Source organism: Theobroma cacao, chromosome 8, assembly GCF_053813885.1.
Source record: "Theobroma cacao isolate CCN51 chromosome 8, ASM5381388v1, whole genome shotgun sequence".
NCBI lineage: Eukaryota > Viridiplantae > Streptophyta > Magnoliopsida > Malvales > Malvaceae > Theobroma > Theobroma cacao.
In genome coordinates, this window is record NC_142646.1 from 1,066,257 (window position 1) to 1,084,256 (window position 18,000).

The 18,000-nt window shown below is 36.7% G+C and overlaps 3 protein-coding genes across 7 annotated transcripts; all 3 read right to left on the reverse strand.

Moving 5' to 3' along the window:
• Positions 1-52: 52 nt before the first annotated feature.
• Positions 53-9,462, reverse strand: LOC18591358 (Protein kinase superfamily protein). Of its 5 annotated transcripts, XM_007017430.3 has the most exons (18): positions 8,926-9,460; positions 8,127-8,218; positions 7,802-8,017; positions 6,002-7,279; positions 5,363-5,535; positions 5,026-5,278; positions 4,500-4,592; positions 4,109-4,249; positions 3,936-4,028; positions 3,582-3,774; positions 3,412-3,497; positions 2,570-2,658; positions 2,417-2,468; positions 2,236-2,292; positions 1,621-1,770; positions 1,061-1,135; positions 789-915; positions 53-377 (listed from the first exon to the last, which is right to left on the reverse strand). In XM_007017430.3, the coding sequence occupies exons 1-17, from the start codon at positions 9,140-9,142 to the stop codon at positions 820-822; spliced, it is 3,354 nt and encodes a 1,117-aa protein (XP_007017492.2). In that variant the 5' UTR covers positions 9,143-9,460; the 3' UTR covers positions 53-377; positions 789-819. The 5 variants fall into 5 exon arrangements, 3 of the variants coding, with proteins under 3 accessions (XP_007017492.2, XP_017981345.1, XP_088665099.1); XM_018125856.2 differs by lacking the exon at positions 53-377 and having other exon boundaries at positions 392-915; XM_088808973.1 differs by lacking the exons at positions 53-377; positions 789-915; positions 1,061-1,135 and having other exon boundaries at positions 1,631-1,770; positions 2,236-2,308; positions 8,926-9,461.
• Positions 9,463-10,245: 783 nt separating this feature from the next.
• LOC18591359 (putative membrane protein At1g75140) lies at positions 10,246-12,612 on the reverse strand. The gene has a single exon (XM_007017434.3). The coding sequence runs from the start codon at positions 12,351-12,353 to the stop codon at positions 10,416-10,418; it is 1,938 nt and encodes a 645-aa protein (XP_007017496.2). The 5' UTR covers positions 12,354-12,612; the 3' UTR covers positions 10,246-10,415.
• A 242-nt stretch (positions 12,613-12,854) lies between these two features.
• LOC18591360 (DNA ligase-like protein) lies at positions 12,855-17,656 on the reverse strand. The gene is made up of 11 exons (XM_007017435.3): positions 17,032-17,656; positions 16,863-16,917; positions 16,670-16,769; positions 16,373-16,580; positions 15,876-15,929; positions 15,648-15,787; positions 14,675-15,254; positions 14,438-14,552; positions 14,270-14,319; positions 13,599-13,742; positions 12,855-13,314 (listed from the first exon to the last, which is right to left on the reverse strand). The coding sequence occupies exons 1-11, from the start codon at positions 17,518-17,520 to the stop codon at positions 13,051-13,053; spliced, it is 2,199 nt and encodes a 732-aa protein (XP_007017497.2). The 5' UTR covers positions 17,521-17,656; the 3' UTR covers positions 12,855-13,050.
• Between the last annotated feature and the right edge of the window lie 344 nt (positions 17,657-18,000).

The following is an 18,000-nucleotide window of genomic DNA, read 5'->3' on the forward strand; positions in this document are numbered from 1 at the left end:
TCGGAGATCTGATGAAGAGCAGAGAAAGCGGAATATACAATTTGGGGATATCTGATGAAAAGACAATGAAGCACATTAAGCTGCTTTATGTGGTCTTATCAGTGACTGTATTAAATATCAAAGGGATATCTCTCCCACTTTTAGAGATAGCCGAGGTCTGGATTATGACATTAAAATGCTGAATATTTGGCACTAACTTCGCACAGTTTTCAATGAATGACCATATAATTCAATAACTTTGCCCTTAGTTACCTCCCGGCTTGTAAGTTCCAGAAATTGCCACCATATCTTTTTGTGCAGCGTTTAAGGCAGGAGGTGGTGGTTTCAGCTTTCAACCGAGCTCAAATGAGGCATCCTGCCAAGCTGCTCAAGAACATCTGATACAAACATGTTAACAGAATGGTTTTTAACAGTCCCATTTGATTTCTTGGTCAATGAATCCGAGTAACATAGACTCGAGTTCAAATGCATATGAATCGAACTAATCATACGCATAAATGTGCATTACCGGTACCTACCAGGTTTATCAACGAATAATAACCACTGCTTCTATACTATATACAAATGTAGTGCAACACTATTGAAGATTAAACAAGTAGAATTGATACAGAGGAGTTTTCTTCTTCTTTCAGTAAACTTTTGTTCTCATTTAATTACACCTACTCGAAAGTAGCTATGAAAGTCCATTGTTAATTACAGTGTAATTTTGGAACCTTTTTTTCCTTCCTTTCCATTGATCATTCTGAATAAAAAAAAAATCATCATAGACATGGATTCATGAAAGATACCTTTGGCACTTGAATCAGCCATGATTTCAAATTATGTCCCTAAACCTCTGGACGGGGAGCTCTTGGCTGAATCCTTCCCAGATTGTAAGAGCACGTCATTATTGATTGATGCCAATTGTGACAAATTCTGCAATACAATAACCTTTTAAGAGAAACAAGCTCATTTGTTTTATGAAGGAACCAATCACTATTAAATTTTCTTTTTCAGGATACCAATCACTATCAAATGTACGAGTGCATTTACTTCTGTAGAGAGAGATTGAGTGGCATACCTTGAAAGAGAAATTTATCAATGAGAGATTAAGAGGAGAGGAAGCAAACTCCGCTAGGTCACCACATTCGTCCATCTGAATCAGAGGAAATAAGAGATGATCAGGACAGAAATACACAGCAGAGATGTAGGATAGGGTAGAACCGCCACATGCATGCAGCAGCGGACTACGAGCTTCTGTCCAAATTGAAAAAACGTTCTATATTCTACAAAACCTTCTAACATAAAGGATGAACATTGCAGCCAGTTTCTGGGTGTACTGTACTGCAACATTATATGACTCAAAGCTCCTCTGCTAGAAGTCATGCACTATTATTTTATCTGCAAACTCAAGCTCAATAAAGACACATAGCCTTTACCACTCAATGGGGTTGGCCACAAAGATCAAATTTCATCATTGTGCTCTATTTAAGATCAAATTCCATAGGTAAAAGTAAAACTCTTGCATTCTAAAATTAAAATCCTCAGTGGCATCATTCAAAACTATAATTCTGGATAGAAACTAAATCTGAGTATGCATGCCAACATGTCCATCTCTCTGTAAGTAAGCTAAAACCATACCTCAATTCCGGAATTCGAGTCTGAGTCGCAAGGGTCAGTATCAGAACTACTACAAGCATTCTCATCAGGAAATCCACTGGAAATTTGAGTAAAACGTGATACAAAATAGCTGGTGTCATCTGCACTGTCAGGGTGTGGCACAAAGGCAGCCTACAAAAAGTTAATGTTCACCTGTTAATATTAAAACTTCATCAAAGGCAAATCAACATTTTCTCTTGTTCTCCTGACTTTGTCCTCTTTTCCTCTCTCAACAAGTGAACAGGGTACTCTTGCTGTTATATAAAGGACATATACATACATAGAAAAGCATGAAGACATCTATGAAAGGTAAATAGTTGATGGACTTTTACAACTTAGGCAGACAATAGAAGAAATCACTGTATCAATACACATGGAAGTCTTTAAGCATAGAAAGTTAAATCAATGGGTAATGGTTAAAGAAGCCCAACAGAATAAGATGAAAAAAACCCCCCAAACTTAACTGATATTATTGAGCAATAGAAAGCCATCATCAAATAAAAAATATAACAGGCATTGCACCTAGGATTAACAAAAAATTTAACTATCAACCATTTTGCTAGAGGCAAGAATAGAATGAAAGCTGTGAATTCATACCTTTTGCATTGCAAGACTATCCCAGTTAACTCCATTGAAGAAAGCGTGTGCTTTTACCTGTAAGATGGTCCCACTTAATGAAAAAAGCCAATTAAATTACATTAACATGTATGTTCTATCAAGTTTTAATAGTGAATGGAAGGTATATTTTGCTTTTCCAATGAAAAGTTAGAAATAAAACCTCAGTTGATCCATTTGCTCCTAACCGCTGATTGGGATCATGTATAAGAAACCTGTAAGAAATGCTTCAGTCTTGAACAAGTTGTTCTGAATAAATTTTTCCTTTCACATGATTAGGTCAATAAAAACCTAAAAATCAAAACCAAAAACCAACCTGTTGATTAAATCTTGAGCCTCATAGGACATCTCACTAGGCACAGACGGCCATGGAATTTTTCTGTTCAAAATGTTGTCAAAAATTATCTGCAAAGCCATGACAAAAATGACAAAAGCATGAAGCAGAGCATTTCCTAGTCAGCCAACAATTTTTACAGAGCATTATGCTAATAAGAAATAATCCAAATAGGAATGAGTTCAGGAGATGAAAAGGGTATGTAAACCAGTTCACAGAGAACCTAAAACTTAAAATAAGACATGGTAGTTACAAATCATATACTGTGCCGGTTAACAATTGAAGGGTGAAACAAGTTCAATCAACTAAAATTTCATCCCTCATACAACATTTCTCTTAGAAATTAATTTGATAAATAGAGTTACCACCCAGTTCAATGAGAATAAAGAGAACACAACAACCAGTGAAGGAATTGATAATATTGCACAAATTATAAATCTTAGTGGCACGCTATTATTTCCACATCAATCCATTATGGTGCAAGAAAGCGATTATGATAGAGACAGCTATCTGCAGTTATAAAACAAACCTTAGCCATGGCTTCACAACAATATTAGGTCTTTTATATATGTTCCCTTCTCAAGATTTAATCTAAATATCAGAAACCTTTTTGTTTTGGGCAGTAAAATCACATTTACATAGTTTGAGAGGCAGCTAAAAGAATTAAAAGAGAACCCACATCAACATGAAGATCTTATAGACACAAGATTCTTCTTGACCATAGAACACAAATAATAATTGAATACCTTGATCAAAGTTACATATTACTTCAGTAATGATGAGGATACAATTGAATGAAGAGAATACTTGAAGAAGATACAAACCTCTGGACATTCAGCAGTGAAAGGTGGAATTCCTGTTATGAACTCAAACAAGATTATTCCCACTGACCACCAGTCTGCAGCATAACCTGCATGAATGCCAATGTGGTAAAATATTAAATGCCTGGTCTAGTTAGGACCTGAATAAACCTGACCTCAGGTTGAATCCAAACCATGCTCGGTTCCAAGAAGAATTTCAGGGGCCAGGTAGTCAGGTGTCCCAACTGCCGAGTGTCGACTTCTATCATCTGTTTGTTGAGTTTGTAGATTACAAGCATCTAATGAAGTGGTTCCACTTGTCTCAGGTCCAGATAAATCAATTGTGTTGTTTATGAGGCCAATTTTTGATAGCCCAAAGTCTGTAAGCTGGTAACATAAGCAATAATTAGCTTGTTATCATTACAATAACATAAGGTTAATGCAGATGTGCAGAATGAGTAAGCCAAACCAGTAATCAAATGCTTCTTGATCAGCCATATAATTCACTTATACATCAAATAAAGACAATTAGTGTTCATACACCAGACCTTAATGTGACCATCATGTGCAATCAGTATGTTGTCTGGTTTCAAGTCACGATGCACAATTCCAAGGGAATGGAGATACTCTAAAGCAAGAACCTGAAAAATGGATATATTTAACAAAAATTCAGACAATTATTAAACTGGATATGCATAATACACAATGAGTTTGTACAAACCAGTTCTGCAATATATGTACGAGCTACTTCTTCCTCAAGGCATCCGACTTTTCTGAGCAAAGAGTACAGATCACCACCATTGAGATATTCCATAACCAAATACAGGTTATCTCTACAGGTGAATGAATAAAAGAATCGAACCTGAAATGATGCACACACATCTTTTTATTCAACTAGCATCGTTCTAAGACAATAAGAAAATTAAGAGCTACAACGTCAACCATCTTTGTCAAACAATAAAAAATGACAAGGATAAGCAGGTTCAAGATGAAAGAGAAATTACATGATTCAGGCTCAGCCACAAAGTAAACTTAAAAAAAATACTAAATGCATTTTATTAAAATTGAAGTAAAGAATGTCATAGCTCAAAGCATGCTAAATTAGCTATTACCACAAAAGGGTTCCGGACTGCTATAAGTATATTCCTCTCCGCTAATATACGCTCAATATCATTTTTACGTATCATATCCAATTTCTTGAGAACCTGCAAAAGCAGCAAAATTGCATTCAGTTAAGAACTAAAACCAAGATAATTTTTTTTAAAGAAAGGCTCAAGATTACAATTAATTAGTTGAATGTTTTACATGAAAATCAAAAGCTTGAAACTTATAACAAAACTTATCGCTAGTATGTTCAGCCAGAAGGAATCATAATGTTGAACTCAAATGGGTGAGCAAAGACTCCAAATATTTATTCCTAGAATAATCAATTAAGCAACCACTTCGTTCTGTCACTATCAATTTTTACAAACTGAAACAAGTATTCTTCTGCATGCATATGTAGCCTGCATTTATACTGCCATACACATGTTTATTTGAAACTAATCTAAGACTTTATAGATTCTTGTAGAAAAGAGGACAGGACTGCATGTTCACTTTATTTTCTGTTGGTATAAAGTAACAAAAAGGAATTTGTACCTTTATTGCAAACAAGTCACCCGTTGTCCTTTTGCGGGCAAGAAAAACTTTGCCAAAGGCACCTCTGCTAATAGGTTTGATGATCTCAAAGTCATCAATAGTTGTCCTCTCTTTATGGGACATATTGAAAGGAGTTAACATTGTATTACTTTGAGATGCAGTATCTGATATAAGTCCAGAGTTTTCCCTTTGTTCAATGCACCTCATTGGACTTTTTATATCTGTTACTTCACAAGCAAGTATATATTTTTCCCTGCACGAGTAGTTAAGAAACATGATGAATGATTCATTGAGTTGAGATATGTCTCACAAATATTACTCTCTAACACCGTACTACCTCAGAAGTTTTTCTATCCGGCCTCCAAAAGTGTCTATTACAAGAGCTTTAAGCTTACTATGCCGTAAAACATCCTGCAAGTCTTGCATGCATGCAAGCAAAAACTCATGAGACCCTTCTTTGGACAAGTCTGTGCCTGCTACACAACGGGCAATATCTGATAGGTCAACCATCTGCCAGAAACAATTTCAAAGGACTTAAACTCACGCATAACATTACACTTTTACATTACAAGAATAGCATTAGATGCAAGATGGAAGCCAATTGCAAACATAAAAAGAATGTATCAGAAAAATAATTGAGAGAGAATATATAATTACACACATGCATCTAATATATGCATATTCATATTATCATAAAATTAAAAAATATATATATGGACAAATTATTGTTATCCATTCAGAAAATATTAGTATAGTAAGCACCTCTTGGGAGTTTGACAAACTAGGTCTTTAATTGGGTGAATATATAAAAGACTGATCCTACTTAACAGAGCTACACAAAGAATGCATTAGTTCTATAAGAGTCAAGAGGGCTTCATTTAGCATTTGGGCAAAACATTATGAATTGCTTTTACACCAACAATGCAGGGATGAGAATGTAAAATACAAATATCTGAGATCCTGTGGTTCAACAAACCTGTTGCACATCCTCTAGTTCAGAAGGATTATTACGCTCCAACCAGAAAGAATCAAAGTGACTTGCTCTTGGGGTATTAGTAGAGGATACTGAGGTCATGCTACCAGTTGACGATGATGCTCCATAGTTGCCAAGCCTCAGTCCTAAATGGCCCTTAAAGTCAATAGAGGTTAGATGAGAATCTTCTATACAGGCAGTGTCCATATCATGTATGTCCTCAAACATTCCTTCTACACCCTTGTTTCGCCACTCACTTATCTTGGGAGAATAACCTTCAGATGCAACCACAGAGCTCTGATTTTGCATTCTTGAATTCTCAGGGCTTCCAATGGAACTCAAATTCCATGACTCTATAATCTGTTCCAATATTTCTGCAAGCTTTACAAGGCGTTCATCTACATCTATACAATTTAATGCACATTTATCTGCATATGCACATATATAAGAATGAGATTCTAAATGAGAAATAGGAACAGCTTCCTCACATATCCTACAGATTACTGAGTCAGATCCATCTAGTGTTCGTCCAGGCTCAATAAGTGAACCATCCAAATTAGGGTTGTGCTCATGAAGTGAACTACAACAGGAAGTATTCACTGAATTTCCTACAATACTGTCATCAGCTTGACAAAAGTGTTGCTCTTGAGAAATTAAATCAGATCGGGTTTTCCGTGTAGGTGAAATTTTCTCAGGAATAGTGGAATTGTTTTCAGAAGTTATATCACTCCGTCCAGCTGGCTCCATAGAACTGTTCCAAGTTGGCTCAGGGAAAGAAGACACCTTATTTTGTCCCTTCAATTTGTGTTCACCACCAGCCCTCTGATATACGGCATTAGCTGAATGAGAATCAGCAACTGCAGGAGTGGGAACCCAACTCATTTCAACAGCAGGAATGCTTTCTAAACATTTCTTAAATTTATTAAGAGATTTCTCATCAATCGGCTCTTTCTCTTTCTGAAACTGTAATAACCTTGTGCAGCGTGTCAAAATAAAAAGCATGCGCGTGCACAGCCACTTCACTAATACTGTTTGACACTGTTGTCTTTTTTCAGTCAAATTTTGAACTATTGTTTCACACTTAACACGAAACTCAGAAGGGGTCATTTCAACACATTGTTGAGCAACAATCAGAAGATCCACCGCCATTTTGCGACCCTCTGGAGATGAGGACTCGATGGTATCAAGAAGATCCATCACATCGCCTGCAAAAGTAGCCAGCTCTGCATTCACCACCTCTTTAGCAGCATCAAATCTTGAATGTAATGAACCCAATAGTTCCTGCAGATCAATTCACAAAAGGAGAAAGACAAAGTAAAAGAAACCATTAGGTGCCATTGGAGCAAAGCTTCATAAACACAAGCACTGCCTTCTTCATTAAGATGGCCTAATGTTATAGTATTATTTTTCATGCAGAATTGCACTAATAGTGATCCAGATAATCTAAAGTGACCCTTTTTTTTAAAATCACATTGGTAGAGTAAGAATGCCTTCAGAAGACAAACTTAATACACCAAAATATTCTTGCCTAAACCGAATGTGCCAAAAAAAAATCAGCTTAAAGAAACAAATATGAGAATCAAGCTGTTATTTGAACATGCAATATCAATGAGGCCTCTCAAGGAAAGAGAGAACTACTTCACGCTAAATAATACCCACAAAAGCTTCATTTAATGTGTAGAATGTTAAAATTTTCAAAATTTATTGCAAAATCCATTAGTTCTTTTAATTTTTCCCTCTTCAGAAGCAATTGAAAAGCAGGTTATTAACCAAGCTCTTTCTTCATTAATATCAGCAAGGTACCTTTAAGTCCTTGTAACTGTGGGCCCGAGGATGGGCAGATGGAATACCACCCTTAGGCCCCAATTCATGCGAAAAACTCTTTAGCCCTTTTGATAATATGCTAGAGTGTGCACTCTCAGCTGAAGATTGCTTTCCATTCAACCTATTTTCCATGTAGCCAACTTTAGCTCTTGTAAGTTCCTCTTTGTCATGTGTCTTAATGTCTGAGCTACCAGCCTGGCAATTTAGCAGCATGGTTTCTTAGGCACAATTAATGTGACAAGTGTATCATGAAACTAATCTGTAAGCCAATGTTAGAGCAAAACCAGCATAGTTTAAATGTCACCTCAATATTTGTAACAGTATTGAAGGCTTGAGTGGAATTCCTTGAAATATATGATGAAAACCACTGTGCTATCTTCTTTCCTTTTTGTTCCACTACAAATATGAAACCAGAAAGAGCAACAAATAAACATTACTTTTTATTTATTATAAAATAAGGAATGGTAAAACAGAGACTCAAGACAAGTATAGATAACGAAAGATAATGAACAGGAAACAGCAAAATTCTAAGTCACCAGAAAACCAAGCCTAAGAACTAATGACACAGTGAAAAGCAAAGACAACTTCGTTAAAGTTGCAGGAATCCGTTTTAGACTCGTATTTTAAGAGCTGAAAAAGGTTGCTTTGTATTCGTAATGGAGGGGACTTTGATGAACTCAATGGATAACTATTTCCTTGTGACATGATTAAATAACAAAGTCCTAGCAAACAACACTACCGTAATCACTTTAAGTCACTTTCATGTAGGAATTCATTGTCTATGGATGACAATCTTCTTTTTCATCATATCATATATGGTTATGTTTCAGCATCAGCATGTTGAATCTATAACGAGGCAAAACATATTGATTCAAAAGGTGTCGATAATGAGAGTCCTAATCTAGTTTTCATGCTTAGTTATCCTTAAGGTCTAGTGTGTTCTTAACGCGTTTGATAAATCATCAGTAAATATTCAAGAATTCCAGTTTTGTTTTTTCCTCCATGTTTTCTCAGCAAACAAACAGAGCCTCAACAGAGACGTATATCAACTAAAATTCATAGAAAAACAAAAAAAAAGAAGAAGAAGAAGATGGAATTCAAACCTTCTTTAGAGAAACCGTATGTTTTTCCTTGTCCTTGAGCAACAGACTTCTGTTTCTGCTTCAAAGGAGGCTTCAAAGTCCTTGACTCGTTCAACTCTCCCAGCTTCGAACTCGGTTGTTCCTTCAAAGAAACTCGCGGCGTTTTGATCCGATTCAATCCGGAAGGAATCCCGACTTCCGAGGGCAAAACGTTGTCGTTTCGTCTCGTATTAGCCATCAATCTAAAACTAAAACCCTAGCACTCGAGCTTTCTTCAGACTACCGAAGCAGTTCGTAAACAAAACAAGCCGAAAACAGAAAAATCAAGGTAAAAGAAAAATAAATACTAACAAATCGAAATCAAGGATACTAAATAAAGAGAAGTGGAAAATCATAAAGAGAAAGAAAAAAAATTAAAAAGGAAGAGGAAAAGTTCAACAAAATTTGAGCTCCTGAAAGTGCATAGTTAGCGAAAGGAGGGAGTCGTTATTGCTCGCGTGGTTGTTCGTTTTAGTTGAGAAAAAGAGCCAGCAAAAGTTTTGTGATGTGTGGAGCGGGGTTCGGTTACGATGACGGTTGATATTTTAAAAAAATAATAATAATAATAAAATAAAATAAAATAAAACAAAAAAGGAAGTTGGTTTATCAAACTGAAGACGAAAAGGATACGTTTTTGGATAAAGCCTCGTTTTTCTTATTGCTAAGGATTTTGACCTAGATTTTTTTTTTTTCATATTTGAATGTCTTTTTTTAGTTATTATCAAAATTAAAATAAAATTTTTATTTTTATGTATTTTATATTAAAACGTGAAAAAAATTTTATATTATAGATGTTTAATTTAGTTTTTTAAAAAATAAAAAAAATATTAAAAATAAAGTTATAAATATAAAAAATAAGAATATTAAGTGTTTTTAAAAATAAACAAATTTAGCCTCCAAAACCTTAGTTGAATACACCAAAACTTTTAATTTTAGTTAGAAATTTAGATGTCAATATTCTAATAAAAGTTTAATATTATCTTATTATTGTATTAATTCTAAGTAAAAAGTCAAAGTCAAAACTCCTAGTCCTCTCATAGTTTTAATGTAATAGTACTATGGTTTTAATTTAATTGACCCATTAGGTCCACAAGCATTATTGTTTAATGCAGGTTAAATTACAAATTAGTATTTTTATTCTCATTACAGAAATGAATATTACATAACCAAAGATTAGAAAGATGAAACTTTTCAATTTAGTCCTTGAAACAAAAGTCACAGGCACATCATCTGCAGTTTAAAGTTAGGGACAAATGATAGGAGAGAACAGGCAGAAATTTGAACCTCTTTCAAAAAGGATAATGCTTGAAATTTTTGGCATTTATTCTTTGTTTATGTCACTAAAGATTAAAATTACAACATGGCGGGGTTCAAATGGCTTCATAATATCTTATGACAGCCAAAGGACAATCTAAAAGAAACTCCCCCTGCCCTCCCTGAAGTAGAAGCTGAGCACAACTGGTTTTAAAAAGTTAACTGTTGTCATCCACAACTTGGCTGTTCACAAATAAACTCTCCCTTCTTTTAGAGAAGCCGGTAGATTCCAGGGCTGAACCCCTAAATTTTAGCTCTGGGGCGGATCTGTAGTTGGGATCCACAGAAGCAGGTCGAGAGCTGGGATCAGCAGCATTTGGCCCGAAAGAACTGGGAGCTCCAGCTGGATATCGAGTAGGAGATCCATACCTTCGACCTCTAAGACCACTGCTCCTCAAGTCAATATCAACAGCACCTCTTGAAGATGAATCTATAAAAGACCTGTCTCCTGTGCTTGATACTAGTGGAGGCCCGTTTGCAGCTGATGTGGAGCTAAAAGGGTCATCAGGTCCCCATGAAGTAAGTGCTTCTTTCTTCTTCGCAAAGAATTGCCATGCCCCAAACAGGAAAAGTATGAAAAACAGCACGGGGCTAGTCCATAGCATCATATTGGATTCCCCTTTCAAAACAGGGAGATTAGAGCGATACATACCCACATACTCCCCTCCAAGGCCAAGAACGACAAGCTTTTCCCGATCACTGGCGATTACGGGCATCACCTGTCTTCTCTCATTATTTATATCCATCCCTCGGTAAGTTAAAAAGGATGACCTGATCTCATCCAAACTGGCAGAGAAAAGAAGTCGTGGAGAACCAGCCCTAACATAATGCAGGGTAGAAACATTATACACAAAAACCTTTTCTTGATCAACAATAAGCAAATATCCCTTAATAGCCTGAAAGGCAAGAGGCTGACGCAATTCCAACTTTTTCTTGGACCTAACCCTGCACTTGAAGTTCATAATATCCCCCAACAGCAAAACATGAATCAAATCACCATCTGATGTACAACCATACGCTTTAGACCGCTCTGTGGGATCAAAGACATAGTTCAGAGCAAGAGAATGATTCAACCCTTCACATTCTGATTCTTTTATTTTCATGCTTCGCAAATCCAGTGAACCAGCACCAGTCTGTGTCAAGAATAAAAGCCTTTGCTTCAAGAACACAAGTGGCCTACTTGTTGGCATGGCAGAACCATAAAGTGATCCATTTTCTCTAAAAACCCTGATTTTCCCGCTAAGATCCGTAGACAAAATATACCTCATTCTTCCAACATAATGAACTTCCAATGTAGTTATTGGCAACCCATCTTCCCCACTATCAGCAGCCACAAATTTACCAACAGTTTCCATTACAGGTGAACCTGACTCTTCTCCATTTAATCCTTCATAAATTCTATGTACCATGATCACACCGTTTTTATGTCCTGTAACAACAACACTCTCATTCTTGTAAACGGACATGTATGAAACCATTGCCATAATTGGCGAGTCGCACCTGGTATAAAACTCCGCCACAACATCCCCATTTCTTAAAAACACATAAACCGTTCCTCTGTCATCCCCAATGGCAACATACTTGCTAAGCCCCTCGTAATCACGAAAGGGCAAAACGTTTATACACGTTGCATCAGAATCTAACTTCACAGCTGACATGAATTGAAACCTCTCAGACCAAAACGGACTGAACGTAGTAACTGAAACAGCCCTCCCTCTTTCCCCATCTCTAACTTCAATCTCTTGAATGGGTGCTTTCCCATCATATTTTCGCTGGCTAATTTCATCTTTCTTTCCAAAACCTGATCTTGAACTCTCAACACTATGCCTGTCATCAACTTTTGAAGACTCTGATAATTTCGATTCTAATCTAGAAACTACTTCACTAAGATTTCTTACTAATTCTTCAAGCTTATGTAATAAAACTTCCTGGTGATTAGAATCACGTGAACTCTTAGTTTCAGGAATCTGATCATGTCCGTGCTCGTTTTGGATTGAGAGGGAGTTAGCGTTTACGAAAACTACAGAAAGTGGTGGAGAAGTAAACATGAAAAGAAAAAGGACGAGAAGAAACTTGCCTTGGAGGGGATTTGCCATTAGAAGGAAGAAGCTTGAAACACTTTCCGATTCAATGTTTTGCCATTATAAATCAAACCCTGTCTGAATTGCAGATCTTAGTTGTGTTTTTCGGATCTGGTTTGGAGAATTTCGGCTGGAATCTATGTTAGATTTGATGAATCTGATGTTGGGAAAGATTGGAGAGAAAAGGAAGCAAAAGACACAACTGTTCTAACGTTTTGACCTGGGCTTGTCCTATGTACGACGAGTTAGGGCAAGAAATTCGGATTTCCAGGCAAAAAAAAAATCACTCCGGTAAATAAAAGAACATATCTAAAAAGAATGATTCAGTCAGGTTAACTTACCTGTAATTTTGTTGAGACCCAATCGCAACACGACACGTTGCTTAAAAGAACCAATAATTGGAGGACGTTTGACTATTTTGGATCGGGTTTGGGCCCCTAGAAAACGCAGCGTTTCGTCACTGTCCCCATTTGCTGGGGAGGCCATCAAAGCAAAAGCATCATCAATTGGTTCCCGTTTAACCAGACAGAAAACTACATCCTTTTTATAGAACTTTTTCTTCTTTCTAAAAGATTAGGCTTATCCAAATGACATCAGGACAGTGCCAACTTTAGCAAAGATAACGTAAATACAACCATCTAGAGAGAAACTAAGCATTGGCAGAAGAATGCAATTCGCATTGGATAATCATAAGTTCAATCTAGAATAATCTTTAGAGAGTTTTCATTGATACATTGGCTTTATTATCTACTGATTTCTTTTCCAACTTGAATGCAGCAAATATGGATTCAGTGTGGCCAACAATACTATTACGAGTGCTGTGACTCATTTGCAATGAGGAACGCCTTAATATTTCCAGCAACTGAGCACGTGAACTCGTTTCCATTTCATCTTTTCTAGGCTGAGGAGTTGATTTGATTTGTGAGTTAGTAAACTTGGCTGATGCAGTTTTGGTTGGACGATGCTCCCTTTGGACCTGCATATGTAAAACAAAGACATTTTTAGTAGTCTAATATCAAGAAATTCAATGGCAGCACAACTATAGCAATTAGCAAACAAATGTTTAGGGATTATAACCTATGTTACTTGCACTCAAGAGGTGAGTGCCAGATATAGGTATGTGTCCAACATGAATAACGTTGGATTTTTCTAAGTTTATCCGTATGTTTGAAGTGTCAAACTTCCATAACCATGTCAAAAACCATGGATACTTTAAGGAAAATGAAGATAAGCTAGAAAACTTGCTGTAATTAAGCTTACCAGATCAGAAGAATTTTCTGCAACTGAGGTTGTGCTTCTGCTATTACTGTCTTCACGTTCAAATACAAAAGAACGCAAGATGCCTGATCCATGCTTGCGAGATGATGATATAGAACAGTTTGACCCCCGACCTATGAAAGATGACTGCAATATTTACCAAGGACCAAGTTAAACTTAGTTGTCTCAGAAATTGAAATCTCATTCCACAATGTCCTACTCATCTATATAGATACATACGGTCACAAAAGGAAAAGATGACTAAAATCCTATTATGCCTAAGATGTAAAATAGAGGACCCTATCATGCCTAAGATAAAAAGGAGAAACCATATCAGGTTGATAAAGGAAAGAGCTTGAATAGCCCCAGATAGAAGTCAAACTAGATGCTAAATTATATGAGAAGCCAAAGAAGCAAGCATAAGGAGCTGAGATTCATTTAGTTAGTGAAGGGACGTGTCAAACAGAAACACAGAATGTGCATGAAGCACAGTTATCCAGCAAAATCTTGGTGTAAAGTCAAGGCCAAATAAGTTATTAGATTAGGCATGCTGAAATATAATACCATTAGAGGCTCCTTTTCCTATACTAAATACCACTTTATTCAAGTCATCAGAGTTTCTTATAATAAATGCCAACAGACTCAAAATCCAAAAAGATTGCAAACTAGTTTACCTTTGAGGACGCATTCCCTTTTTTTCCCATGAACAGCATATTAGAAATGGCTGCCAAAAACAAGAATAATGGTGATGACAAGGAAATGTTATTTATATTTATAGCAAAACAACCTCAGCTGGGGAAATGCGAATAGCTTATCAAGACATTCATTGATAAGAATCTTACTTGATGGTTTGGCTTTTCTTCTGGGGTCAGGCATATTATTCACTTTCTTTATATAACCAAAGAGTTCTTTGGACCTTGCATCCGCAGTTGGTGGCAAGAGCTCAGCCTGCTGATTCTGTTCCATGTCACTTTATTTAGTTGCTATCTCATAATCAGAGCAATAAAGAAACAAAAGATACATAAATATGACCAGAAAAATGTTATTCATGCCCAAATCTAAAACTACTAATAACTCACAGCTTTCTCAGACAAGCACTGTTCAGCAAGCTTTTTTTCCACTTCCTCATCATCAGATGATATATACATGTCATCTTTATCTGTAAACATATGTGGTATCATTTCCTTTATCTTTTTTATATGCATGTGCAAATTTATCGGAGGTAAATCTTCTGTAGTTTCAACAAAATCCTCTTCCTCTTCTACAGACTCATCGTCTTCCTCAAATCCTTCCTCATCAAGCAAGGTTGTTTCTCTCTGCTTCGGACCCCATCTCCGCAATAAGTTCTCTGTTTTAGCAGCATCCTGTCGGTCAAACAACTTCTGATGGAGTTCCATGCGCTTTTCAATATCACTTTGCTTTTCTTCATATGTAGTTGCTATCATATCTCTAAGTTCCTCTAAATCTTCACTATCTTCATCTTCTTCATTGTCATCATCCTGGAAGGGAAGTAAGTCATTATCACTGTCATCTTCTTCTTCAGCTTCTTGATCAATAAATGCTTTAACAGGATCACCATTAGGCACTGGAGACAAATCAACAGATCCATGTGGTTGTGGATCAACGTTCTCCTTGTCATTGTCCTCCTCATCAGATGAACTACAACAAACAAGGTGACAAACTGTATAGATTAGAGCAAACAAAATTTATATAAGGCAACCATTGATTCACTTTTACAAGATATAATCAATACAATTTTGCACATATGACAAATTCATTCCAATTCCTAGCAAATTCTCATGTATAAACATAAAAGTAACTGCAAAAAAAATGCTACACTTGTTCCGATGACTAAACAATTAAAGTAACTAAAAAGAACCTTGAAATATGTGATAGAAGCTGATAGATGGAGTTGTCATACAAATACTGTAAAAAAGCTTCCGCACAAAAGCACTATCCTGAGGATTAATGCTGCTATGAATCTAGATGATAAGACCAGTAAAAATAAATGATATCATTGTAAAAACAAATAAAAGAAAGTATAAGACTTACATGTCATCAGGAGGAGCAGAGTCGAGCTTTAAGTTCAGAGCAAGCAGGGATGGTGCCAGAACTTCTTCTAAAGGGCTCTTAGGGGTCTCCTCTGCGAAATCATCTTTAGAGTCACTTGTTTGGGAATCAGAAAATAGATCCTACAATATGCAAAGAGACAAGCAATTAGAATTTCATCCATAAGTGGCACTTCTTCAACCAATGAGATGTGAGAGGGAGAAAAGAAACCTGAGTATCATCTATAGGAGCTCGAAATGCTTGTTCAGGCTCCTCATCAACAGCCTGTAATGTACCAGGTGCTACCATCAGAACACATACAAGTCTACCTCAACATAATGCAAAAACTCATGTGACCTGAATTATCAGACTGATAATCTCATGGCAACCCCAATTGCCACAAGGAATTAGCCTTCCATGGCCATTAAAAAAACAGTGAAAGCATACACTAGGCACCATATTCAGATGGAAATATGACAACCAAATATTGTGTGAAAATAATGTCATGTTATTTCAAATCCAAAAATATAGAATGGCAGATCAAGTTTGCCATCTTGCTCAGGAGAAACATCATTCCCCAACTTCAAAAGGATGCAAGCTCATAAACGTGTAATTGAAGCTTGCCATCTACCAGAAAACTGTTTGTAAATTTTAAACTCATGAAATGTAAATAATTCCTGATGTGCAATAATCAGATCCATTATTGAAACACAACATGAATAACTCACCATCTCTGGTGAAAGTTTTTCATGACTTGAGACATTTGCAACACTTTTTATTTCATCAGCAGACAAGGTATCTGAAATCCCATGATTTGCAATTCCCTTCTCACTTCCAACTTCCACAGCCTCATCATTGCCGCTCCCCTCATTAGTGACAAACTCTACCATATCCTTGTTCGAAAAACCATCATGATCATCAACAACAAAATATGTCCTGGGAAACGTGACGCCTTAGCATAACCATCTATAAATTGGCAAACACATAAAAATATAGAGGGGCAAAATAAAAAGTTAACTACTCACTTTTTTGAAACCTCAAGCTTTCTTCGCCGAATCTTCTCCAAAACTGATGATATGGGTTTTTGAACCAATGGTGCTGGTTTAAATGCAGCATCTCTAGTTTCTATCCCAAAGTAATACATAATTCAAGAATTAAAAAATGACTAATTTAAATCAATTATGTGTGTTTACAGAAACCCATGCTTGTTTACAATACCCCGTAGTAGTCTCTGAGATTCAGCACGAAGTTGGGCAAGATGTTCTCTTCTTTCCTTTAAAAAAGACCACGGCAACCAAAAATCAGCATACAAGTAAGTTATATATATATAAAGACTATGTTAAATTGTTATTTGTATTCTAAAATTAAAGAAAATATTTCTTCATACCTTCGATGTTCTTCTTTCTGGTAACAAGGGCATCTCCTCATCACCATCGCCTTTGACTCTCTTTTTCTTTTTCTTCTCTCTATTCTCTAATTCATCCAAACTAGGCCGTTTCTTTTCTGACTCCTCCCTTTCCGAATCCCTAATTTCCATCTCTCGGCTCTGATCTTCACCACCTCCATCAACTTCCTCGGTCAGGGAATCAAAATCTAACGTCCGCTTAGCAACAGACTCCTTTTCCTCGACAGGCAACTCAGCAAAGCTGGAACTCAATTCATCTTCCTCGTCGGAACCCTCGAACCCCGACCTAGATCCCGATCTCGGTTCCTCAATAGCTTGGCCGTCGAATACATCGAAATCTAGTTCTTCATATTGAGACTGATTCTCAGCAACCGTTTTGACCTTCTTCAATCGTTTCAACTTTCTCCCAGGAACAGGAGAAGCTGGCCTGTCGGACGGTGAAGCAAGTTCTAGATCCTCGTCGCTGTCCATCTCTACGGCTCTCTTTTTCTTCTGGACGTAGGCGGAGGAGAGAGAGTATGGATTTTGTTTATTGATATGGAAATGCCGAAATATTGAGGACTGTGGATCCAGACTGGCTCGTTGCAAAATTGGAAACTGGAAGGCGGCAAATGTTTTCAAACATTTGGAGGGCAATTGGCGAGGGCGCGATTTGGTTTGGAAAATTTTGTTGCTTTGGCGCGGGAACAGAAGCGGTTGGCCTTTTCGCTTTACTGACAAAGGGGTTAAAATTAGGAAAATTACGCTTTTACCACTTTGCGGGAAATTGGCCTAGTAATTGCTGTACTTAAAATGTTTTCGAATGTCGGATTATCTTGATTGGGCTTAATGGCCCATAAGAAGCCTTCTACCGCTTCAAGGAAGCTATAAGCGAAGCCCGAAATCTATAGCAACATCCCAACAAAGCAGATAGGCTTTATCTGATAATACATTCAAGGCTTCCTGGGTACC